Source organism: Chiloscyllium punctatum, chromosome 2 (genome assembly GCF_047496795.1).
Source record: "Chiloscyllium punctatum isolate Juve2018m chromosome 2, sChiPun1.3, whole genome shotgun sequence".
Classification (NCBI taxonomy): Eukaryota; Metazoa; Chordata; class Chondrichthyes; order Orectolobiformes; family Hemiscylliidae; genus Chiloscyllium; species Chiloscyllium punctatum.
The window spans coordinates 49,881,489-49,893,118 of record NC_092740.1 but is presented as its reverse complement, the minus strand read 5'-3'; the positions used below and the strand labels follow the sequence as shown (position 1 = coordinate 49,893,118).

Sequence of the window (11,630 nt, the reverse complement as noted above, 5' to 3'; positions counted from 1 at the left end):
CCACCAGCGCACAACACCATCCAGCAAGATTTCCCGATCACTGACCACAAAAAGGGATTTCCTTCATTTGTTGTGTTAAGGATAACTGTCAAGAATCGTATAGGGCAGTAGCAGACTAACCATACTTACCCTATGTACAATGGCTTTATAAGACTTTTATTTCTATTTAATCCTTATTTGTGGAAGAGTCAGTGATTTTGCCTCTGTTTATTTCATTTCCTGGAACCATTGCTTTTCTCCCCATTTATTTCCCTGATTCTGGAACAGACAATGATTTTTCCTCTGTTAATTCCCTAGTCCTGGAACAGTCAGTGATTTCCTCTGTGATAATTCACTCTGCCTGATTATTGTGGAAGAATCAATATTTTCTTTCTGTGTATTTCCTGTTCCAGGAAGAGTCAGTGATTTTCCCTCTGTTTATTCCCTCTTTATGGAAGTTAGTAATTTCTTCCATATTAATTTGCTGTTCCTGGAACACAATAAGTTTCTGTCTGGCTGCTCACTTATTCTGGAGGAGTAAATTTTTATCGCCCTGTTAATTCCCTATTCTTCAAACAACCAATTATTTCCTTGCTGTTAATAATTTCCACCTTGTTAACTCCCTGTTCCTGAAAGAGTCAGTCATTTTAATGCTGTTGATTTTCTGCACCTGGAACGCAATAATTTTCTTCCCATTTATTCCTTGTTTTTGGAAGAGTAAATCATTTTACCCTGTTTACCTCCACTTCCTGGAGCAGTTATTTATTTTCTTCCTGTTTATTCCCTGTTCTTCAGAGTCTGATATTTTCCCCCTTTTATTCCTTGAACTTGCAACAGTCAGTAATTTTTCCCTCCATTTATTCCTGGAAGATGCAATAATTTCCTCCCAGTTAATGTACTGTTCCTAGGTCGATGATTTTCTCACTCTTACTTTCTGTTCTTGCAACAACCATTGATTCTTTTCTCCATTAATTCCATATTGCCTAAAGTCAGAGACATTCTCTTTTTTTATTCCTTGTTTCTGGGACCGTCAATCATTTTCTCTCTTTAAATTCCCTGTACCTGTAAGAGTCTGTGATTTCCTCCCAGTTGGTTTCTTGTTCCTAGAACAGTCAGCAATTTTTCTCCAGGTTTTTACCATGCTCCTGGATGTGGAAAGTGAATGCACTACAGCCAGGTTTGTGGAGGAAAACAGAAAGAGTTTGCAGAAGGATAGGACAGATTAAGCTAGTGGAGAATATGACCTGTTAGAGTCAATATAATATGGAAAAACAATGAGGTTAAGCACTTGGTCATTAGAGCTGAACATTATTTAAATGGAAATACTGTAGAAAGCTACAGCACAGTGGGATTTGGAAGTCCTCGTTGGTAAATCTGAAACAAACTGGCTTAAAAGGTCAGTAGGTAATAGGGAAAGCAAATGGATGCTGTCCTTTATTTTATAGGGAATGGAGTATAAAAATAGTGAAGTCTTGCTAAAACAACATTAGACGTTAGTAAGACCACAGCTGGAATCTAAGGAAAGGCAAGATGGAGGCTGTCCAGAGAAGGCTCACGAGGCTGGTAATAGCTATGGAGTGACTGGCTTATGAGGAGAGGTTGAGCAAATTGGGCCTGTACTCATTAAAGTTTACAAGCATGAGTGGTGACCTCATTGAAACGTACATGTCTCTTAGGGTACATGAGGTTAGATGCGGAAAGGACCTGTTTCCACTTGTGAAAGAGTCTGAGACGAGAGGGCATAATGTCAGAATAAGGAGACACTACTTTAAGACAGAGATGAAGAGGAAATTCCTCATTCAGAGGGTTGTCAATCCATGGAGTTTTTTTTACCACAGAATGCAGTAGAGTTTGGGTCATTGAGTATAGTCAAGGCTGAGATAGTTAGATTTTTAATCAGTTAAGGAAGCAAGGCTTTTGGAGAAAGACTGGAAAATGGAGTTGAGGATAATCAGATCAGCCATGATCTAATTGAATAGATTTGATGGGTTGAATGGCCTACTTCTGCTTCTTCATTCTCTAGTCTTATGGTCTCAATCAGTGATTTTCTCCCTATTTATTCCCTGTTCCAGCAAGACTTGGTGATTTTCCCCGTTTATTCCCTGTTGCTGGAAGAGTCAGCGAGTTCCTCCCTGTTAATCTGCTAATTCTTCAAGAGTCATCTAAATTCTCCCTTTTATTCCCTGCTCCTAGAATAGTCAGTGATCTTCAACCTGTTAATTCCCTGTTTCTATAACTGTCATTGATGTCTTCCTTATTATTTCTCAATGCCTGGAACATTCATTGGTTTCCCTCTGTTCATTCCTTTTTCCTGGAAGCATCAGTGATGCTGATTCCTAGATTAGCCAGTGGTTTTCTCTCTGCATATTACCTGTTTCTGCAGCAGTCAGTGACTAGCTTTATGATCATATCCTTGTCCATAAGAGTCTCAGATTTCTTTCCTTTTTATTCCCTGTTTCTGTGTCAGTGATTTTCTTCCTGTTCCAAAAACAGTCAGTAATTTCCCTATGTTTATTCCCTGTTTCCAGAGTAGTTTGATTTTCTCCATTCTATTTCTCTATTCTGTATGAGGCAGTGAATTTATCTGCTAAGTCCCTGTTCCTGGAACTGTCAGTGGTTTTCTCGGTGTTGATTCCCTGTTCATGGAGTGGTCACTATTTTTTTTCCTGTGTTGTTTCTCCTGGTACTGGAACAGTCAGTGGTCTGCCGTCTATTAGTTGCCTTTTCCTAGAAGAGTCAGGATTTTACGACAGTTATTTCTTGTTCCTGAAACTGTCAGTGATTTTCTCCTTTTTTATTCCCTGATCTTGGAACTGTCAGTAACTTACTCTCATGTTTATTGCCTAATAGAAAAATTGGAACAGATTATAGAAAACAGAAACAGAAGTCGGCCATTCAGCCCTTCAAGCCCTTTCAGCCATTCAATATGATCTGTACTCTGTTCTGGCTTTTGCCCCCTTTAATATCCTTTAGCCTGACGGAACATATCTATCTCCTTCACAAAAGTATTCAATGTGTTGGCCTCAACCACCTTCTGGGACATAGAATTCGAAAAGCAGATCACTCTTTGGGTGAAGAAATTACTCCTCATCTCAGTCCTAAATGGCCTATTCCATATCTTCAGCGTGTAACCACTGTTCCTGGACTTGCCAGGCTTTTGGGAACACAGGCGACACTATGGTACTGCTGCTTCACAATGCCAAGGACCCAGGTTCAATTTCAGCCTTGGGTAACTGTGAGCCATTTGCACATTCTCCCTGTGCCTGCGTAAGTTTCTGCCAGGTGCTCCGGTTTCCTCCCACAGTCCAGAGATGTGCACATTAGGTGGTTTGGCCATGATAAATTGCCCCATAGTGGTTAGAGATGTGCAGGCTACATGAATTAGCCATGGGGAATGCAGGAATATGGGGATAGTGTGGGGGAGTGGGTCTGGTGGGATGCTCATTCGAGGGTCGGTGAGGACTTAATGGGCCGAAATTATTTCTATCTGCACTGAAGAGATTTAATTACGCTAACATTTACCCAGCCTATTCCTGTTACAACTGTATAGGATTCTATGATACACTCCCCTTCTTCTAAACTCCAGTTAATATACTCCAAATTACTCTAGTGTTTGTTCAAATGCCAGTCCTGCAGTCCTAAAAATAAAGCTGGTAAACCTTAACACAAACAGAAAGCACTGGAGAAACTCAGCAGGTCTGGCAGCATCTGTAGAGAGAAAACCAGAGTTAACATTTCAAGTCCAGTGACCCTTCATCAGTCTAGTCAGCCTTTGTTGAAATCCCAACATAGCCAGAATATCATTCTGTAGACAAGAAGACCAGAACACAACAGTTCTTGTTCCTCCGTCATTATAGACCCATTTCTCTCTGACTAATGTACCTAACACTATGGGCAACTTTGCATGGCCAGTTCACCTGACCTGCACATAGAGTCATAGAGATGTACAGCATGGAAACAGACCCTTTGGTCCAACCCGTCCATGTTGAATAGACATCCCAACCCAATCTAGTCCCACCTGCCAGCACCCAGCCCATATCCCTCTTTGGACTGTGGGAGGAAACTGAGCAGACACTGGCAGAATGTGCAAACTCCACACAGACAGTCGCCCGAGGCTGGAATCAAACCTGGGACACTGGTGCTGTGAGGCTGAGCCACTGTGCCATCCCAATCTGTAAATTCCCCGTTTCTTTACCTTCCAGTGATTTCCTTCTATTGCTTCCCTGGACTTGTAACAGTTAATGCTTTTCCCCTCTGCTCAAATATCAGTGATGTTTCTCCCTGTTAATTTCCCATTTCTGAACAAACAGTGATCTTTCTCCCTGTTAATTTCCCATTTCTATATAAACAGTGATCTTTCTCCCTGTTAATTTTGGGTGGAGGGGACACAGTGATCTTTCCCTTTGATTTCCGTGTCCCTGGAGGCTGTGCCTCACTGGGATTTGGGGCAGTCAGGGGTAGGAACCTTTCTGGTGCACTCCGGGAGCGCACGGATCGGTTTGATCGTGACACCGGAAGTAAGGTTCTAGGTAAGATGCCGGTTCAGATGGGGCTGTGCGAGTCGGTGCTTGGTCCTTGGACTCTCCCCGCCGCCCTACTCCCATCCCTCACCCTCCCGAAGGGGGCAGGAGACCCTGACTCCCTCCTCCCCGCCATCGCCAGCTCCTGCTATCACCCGTCCTGGCCTGGCCTGGCCTGGCCGGTCACATCTACGGCCAGGGTAATGACCACTTCGGTCATTCACACCCATCACCATGAACACACCAGCAATATCTGGGGGATCGCCTTTTAACCAGATCAACCATGGCATCAGTGTGGCTTCAAAACCAAAAACAGTTACTCTGCAAATTATTTGGAGAAGCCGGTGTTGGACTGGGGTGTACAAAGTTAAAAATCTCACAACACCAGGTTATAGTACAACAGGTTTAATTGGAAGCACACAGTGACAAATGACTCTTTGATGAGTAACTATAATTTGTACATGTGTGCTTCCAATTAAACCTGTTGGACTATAACCTGGTGTTGTGTGACTTTTAACTCTGCAAATGAGCAGCTCATTGTGTAACATCAGAATTAGGCATGAGTTTAGAGAAAGAAAAGACCCACTGTCACCCTTTGTATGACATAAACTTCAATTTTGGGTGTCCCTGATAAGCATGGCAAAGGTTTTTTTTGGCTATGTCCCTTTATACTCGGTTAGAAATCACACGACACCAGGTTATAGGTCGACAGGTTTATTTGAAATCACAAGTCTTTGGACCGTAGCCACTTCATCAGCCTCTTCACCTTCTGATTTTGTTCATTCTAGTCCAGTACCGGCACCTCCACATCCTTTATACTTTGTATGTGTTTCACAGGCTGTATTCATACTGTTTTGGATGATGTGCTCATTAATTGGCACATCTGTTATAAAATCATACAGTGCTGTAGAAAGTTATTGGGGTCATCTTGCCTTTTCCAGCCTTTTCAATGAGCCATCCAAACAGCCCAATTCTATTTTTCTTTCTCCAAACCCCTATGCATGTTCCCTATGTTCTCAAATCTAATCAACTATGTTTATAAATGGATTTGAAGTGCCTTGTTCCTGACGAAGAGGCAGTGACAAAAGACCATTTGATGAGTAACTATAATTTGTACTTGTGTTTGCCTAACTGCATTTAAATTTATCCCCCTACCTAAGGTAAGATCCATTTGCCATCAAGGTAGTGCAGCAAAGATTCACTAGGCTAATACTGGAGATAGGGGGACTGTCATATGAAAAGAGATTGGTTCAACTCAGCCTGTATTTACTAGACTTTAAAAGAATGAGGGGGATTCTAGTTGGAAGGTATGAAATTCTACTCGGACTGAAGAGACTACATACAGGCAGGATGTTTTCCACCTGTTGGAGGACTGGGAGTGTTCACCACTCAGAATATGGGATAGGCATTTAGGACCATGATAAGGAAACAGTTCTTCACTCAGACAGTATTCAACCTGTGGATTTCTGTGGAGAGAGTATTGGTGCATGTATTCCAGAAAGAAATTCTTCAATTTTGAGGTATTAAAAGTATAAAAGATATGTGAGAAAGTAGGAATATGGCATTGACTTGAAGAATCAGCCATAATCATGTTGAAGGGCATAGTAGACTTGACAGACTGAACAGCTTTATTCCTGATGAAGGGCTTTTTCCCGAAACGTCGATTTTACTGCTCCTCGGAGGCTGCCTGAACTGCTGTGCTCTTCCAGCACCACTAATCCAGAATCTGGTTTCCAGAATCTGCAGTCATTGTTTTTACCTTGACAGACTGAACAGCCTATTCCTTTTCTTAATTTTTCTATGTTTGTAAAATACTTTTGGACCTTTTGGGAAGACAATTATCCTTTCATATCTTTTTCCTTGCTCTTCTGAAATCAGTGTTAATGAATGTCAAACTTCATTGTCCTATTCATGTAGCCATTCTGAGCCTAGGCAGTATCGGCAAACATGGGAACGTCACTTGACGCTGCAGGTGGTTTGTCGTTCTCAGATAGTTCCAATTATTACCAATTGAGTGGAACTTGACAAGGATAAACCTTTGAGATGTTTATTTTTCCAGAAATCCATGCTCAAGGCCTTTTTATTGTGACTGAATAAATCAACTTCTGTTTGTTTCATTCTCTTACACAATATAAATGTTAGGCTAAGATTTTATGTATTGTAGTTTTCATTAAACCTTCTCTTACTCTGCATTGTCATAGAAAGAAAACAATGACACGTTGGGCTCGTGCTAACAACGTCCATAAAAAGAAGGTCCTGGAAGCCACACCATGGAGTCAGCTGAAACAGAATGGTGGTAGAGACCCCAGTAAGACAATAGTGAAAAACAGTCGGGGTGAAAAGCAGCAAGCCAAGGATGGAAGAATTCCAAACAAATCAAAACGGAAGGAAAGTGAATGGTATCACATCAAAGAGGAATATCACAGTGAAGATGTTAATGGGTTTATGGATTACCTGAAAGAAACAGGTCAGGTTCTCCACAAAGGAACATTGGTGGCAGCAGACAGTGAGAAGTTAAAAGTTGATGCAGCATTATCTCTGAAGAAGGACCAGAGACGGGAGCACAGAAGATTGAAGAGGCAAATGCAAAAGAAAAATGCCATGGTAATTTTTAAATGTAGTTGAGCCATCATGATACCTAATACCCTAAATATTTATCCAGAGCAATATTTAAAGTAAACGAATTATGAAAACTCAAAAATATAGTTTAACCTTACATGTTCATCTAACCTTTGTCCAATGGAAATTCTCATGTAGGTGAGAATAATGTGCCATTTAATCATAATAACTGCATTAGGATATAAAATATGATTCACACATGTGTGAAATAATCACCATAGGATAAAAATGGTATTTTACTTTTATCCTGTAAGAATTACTTTTTAAATGTTGAAAAAAAATTTTTCAAAGTTTTGGTAGTGCCTCATTAAGTTTGCAGAAATTGAACATAATGCAAATTTGCCAACCTGAAAGCTTATTTAGGTGCAAAGTAGTTGTTGCTTATGGTAAAACATAATGCACAGGTTCACAGTTATCAGTATGTTATATTTAGTGTGCTCAAACTAAAACCAGGAGCTGCTGCCAAATGCAAACCCATATTGTGCCAGTTGGTAGTTTAGAAGAAAACGATCGATGATTGATCTCTAATATGTGTTAGATTTTGATTGCTTCTAAAGTCTTGACTATCAGAAAAAAAACCTGAAGGATATAAGAAGCTATAAATGAACTAAAATAGTTCATGACTCCTAAGATGAACAATTTAAGTCACTCACCTTTATCATTTGTGTCTGAAATTCCTGCCTTCTGTAATAACATCTTGACTAGACCTCAAAAGACAAATAATTAAAATCCTACAAAATGTATTTTCCAATCAATTCTGATACCTACAAGCAGGTCTTGCACTGGTGAACATGCCAACAATCTGCATTGGCATCCTGTATATAAGCATATCAAGTCAGGACATTTGTGAATAGAATTATTCAGGTCATAAAGAAAATGGCAAAATAAACTGCAAGAAAAAATATAAAATCATCAAATTTTGAGACAGATTAGTTTTCCTTAGAAATAGAAAAATAGCCATGCCTATAATGCAGGATACTACCTAGGCTGAAGTTGGAGATGAGGAGATATTTCAGTTTAGTAATTGTGATTTGTTACAAGCAGACCCCTGGCAGTCTAACTGCTAAGTTTCCAGGTGAGAAGGGATACTCACCTCCCTGTCTGAGTTCCCCCTCACCTTGGTTTGTCACAACAAGGTTAATAAAAAAAACCTTCCTTATGAATAATTTTCTCCAAGACTCAAATGAACTTATATTTTTAAAGAAGACAATTTAATCAGACTTTCTTGTATTAACAAAGAGTGAGCTTATTAATTACTAAATACCAGAAGAATTAGTAACGCAACATACGTACAATCAAATGAGATGAGTACAAAATGATGATAATTTAAAAAACAAATAGGAATCAATCTATGAATTAATTGCACATTACAGTGGACTGGTAGCATTAGGATTTGCAGTTGTAGAGTTGTTTTCACAATCTTTAGTTTTGCAGAGTGGTTGAGATTCTGTAGTTTTGATTTCTTTTGACCATAATTAAATTCCATTGTTCATGATGAGAGAGTCACTATGAACACCATTTAGTTGCGCTATTGTCATTTAGCTATTAGCTGGCTGGGATAGAAAAAAGTGTAAAAGGTTTAGAGATAATGGAATTCTTAAAATGTATCCATAGAGCTTTTTAAGCCAGCACGAGGGAAGTCCTATGAGAGAGGGAGCAATGTTGCACCTAATGTAAGGGAATAAAGTTGGGTAAGTGGTAGATGTGTCAATGGTGAAAACATGTTGGTGATGGTGACCATAACTCAGTAATATTTATGGCAGTCAAGAAAAGGACAAAGATGGACCAGAAGTAAAGGTTGTAAATTTGTGACAGGCTGATTTTTGGATAATAAGACAGGTTCTTGCCAAAGTGAACTGGGCACAGCTAGTTGTTGGAAAATCTACAACGGAAAAGTAGAAGACTTTGGAAAAGGAAATAGTGAGAGTATAGGGCCAACATGTTCCTGTAAAGCTGAAGCATGGGACCAGCATATTCAGAGAACCTTGGATTTAAAAGAATGTGCAGGATTGGATAAGCAGAAAAAGAAAAGATTATGGTAGATACCAACTGAAAGACAATATAAATACAGAAATCAGGGAGGGGCACGGTGATATATTTGAACAAATTCCAACTGAAACAGAGGAAGTATTAACAGTTTTAACTATCTTAAATTTGGATCAATCCCCAGGGCTGGAGAAGATGTATTCCAAGTTGTTGTGGAAAGCAAAGAAGGAGATTGTCGGGGTTCTGACATTAATTTTCAAATCATCTCTGGACATGGGAAAGGTTCCAGAGAACTGAAGGGCAGTTAATGGGTTACATTGTTCATAGAATCTGGTAGGGTTAAACCAGTGAGTCTAACATCAGTGGCAGGGAACCCTTTGGAAAAAGTTCAGAGGATTGACTTAATCTTCATTGAATGATTAACCAAGAATATTCAGCATGTCATTGTCAAGGGGGAGATCATGTCTGACAGGTTGCATTGAATTTTTTTTGAGGAGGTGGTGAGGTGTGTGGATGAGTATTGTGCATATGCTGAAGTCTACATGGATTTCAGTAAGGCTTTTGTTAAGCTGTCACATGGGCAATCATCAGCAGATAAAACCCATTGGATCCAGAGCAGTTTGGCACATTGAATCCAAAATTAGCTGAGTGGCTGTAGGGCAGAGGGTGATGGTCAGAGGTTATTTTAGTGATTGGAAATCTGTGTGCAGTGGTGTACTGTAGGATTTGGTGCTGAGTCCTTTACTGTATGTGGCATATAGTAATTATTTAGACACAAATATAGGAGATTTGATCAGTGAGTTTTCAGATGATACACAAATTGATGTGGTAATTAGCAAGGATGAAAGCCTTGGACAACAGGGAATATTGATAGGCTTTTCACCTGCCTTTCAGTCTGTATTCAACAACAGACTCAAACTACAATCCAGACTTCAAGGCACTGGCAGATAATGTATACTCTCATGTGTAATGCTGAGAATTACTGGGTTCAGGACAAAATTAATAATTATGTACGTTTGGTTTTAAATTAATATAGCACTAAATCAAACTATTTATTCGATATTTTCTTGGTGATAGGACCTGTGATGTACTTAAATTGAAAAGTGATCTCCTGCTTAAATAGATTGGAAACCACTGCCTCAGATTGAAAAATATTTCTCCTCATTATAATCCTAACTAAGATTAGTATGAATCATGACAGTGCAGAAGAGACCCATTCAGTCCACCACCAAAAAACTGCTGTAAATCAACACTAGTCCCACTTACCAGCACTTGGCCCATAGTCTTGAATGTTATAGCATTTCAACTGCTCATTCAAGTACTTTTTTTAGTAGATTTTTTTGATTGAAAGAGTTTTTTATAAAATTACAAAAAAAAATTACCTTACAACATCAACAAGCTGAGAGAAAAAACATTGCTCTATATGTATATAACAGCAAAAGAGGGAAAAAAAACCTACAACATAAACAAAACACAACTATACTCTTGTGAAAAATAGGCAGATCAATAAAGGTAATAAATAAAACAAAGATCAATAAATAAAACAACAAAACATTAGCTCCCGACCTCCGAGAGCCCTAAGTGTTACACAAATGTATTTGAAATTCTTCCTTCAAGGACATCACATAGACTAGATCAGACCATCCTTGGCTACACAAAAGCCCCAGTTAAAATGTCAAGTAAATCTACATCCAAATAGTCCCGAAACAGCTACCATAGCCTCTAAAAATTTTCACTTTCCCGGTGTACCATATTCGTAAAATGGTCCAGAGGAATACATTACGTAAGCTTATGTCAACCCGACAGACCGGGGCGGGGGTTTTTCAGAGATCCAATACATTAGAATATTTTTCCTTGCACAGAAAGCAAGAGTATTAAAAAATTTTTTTCTCATGAGCGTCCAGTGAGAGTATATTGGGGCGGCCCAGGAGGAGAGAGATACAATCCATCTTAACATTGACCCCAAAGACTCTCTCTATAACTCCTGCCGCAGCATTCCAATATATACAGAGGTTACGGCAAGACCACAACCAATGACCAAATGGACCCCATGCAAAATCTTTAGCTGCATGGCATAGGTCCTATTACAGATCAAAATCTTCCTTGCATTCTCGCAAATGGCCCCCCATGCATTCTCCCTTCCAGATCCCAAACCCCCCTCCCCCACAACCCCTGAGGCAACCAAAACTTAGACAGCTTGATAAGAGGTTGCCTACGGCACCAAATAAAGAAGCTAGACCATCCATTAAATCTCTGGGATGTTTGCCTAGGAAACATTAAGGGAAGCATTTGTATAGGATATAACAAGTGGAGGTGAACATTCATTTTGATAAGAGCTACCTGGCCTAGCCAGCATATTGGAAGCTCCTCCCGTCACTGAAGATCTTACTTAATCCTGTCAAGCGAATGGGAAAGATTAGCCGTAAGCAGCTGATCAAAGGCAGGAGTAATAAAGATGCCTAAATAAAGAAAACCCTCGTGTGACCATTTAACGGGGAACTGTAATTCGCAAACCCAACTCAAATA

General features: G+C 39.7%; 1 protein-coding gene across 2 annotated transcripts in view; it reads left to right on the top strand.

The window, feature by feature from the left end:
• Positions 1-4,429: 4,429 nt before the first annotated feature.
• The window catches only part of zcchc9 (zinc finger, CCHC domain containing 9), a 41,863-nt gene continuing 34,662 nt past the window's right edge, over positions 4,430-11,630 (top strand). Inside the window, exons 1-2 of one of the 2 annotated variants that reach the window (XM_072582611.1) lie at positions 4,430-4,508; positions 6,701-7,103. In XM_072582611.1, coding sequence (XP_072438712.1) covers positions 6,711-7,103 — 393 coding nt within the window. In that variant the 5' untranslated portion in view covers positions 4,430-4,508; positions 6,701-6,710. Of the gene's footprint in view, positions 4,509-4,531; positions 4,700-6,700; positions 7,104-11,630 lie in introns of those variants that run through there. The other variant, XM_072582622.1, reaches the window with a different exon arrangement.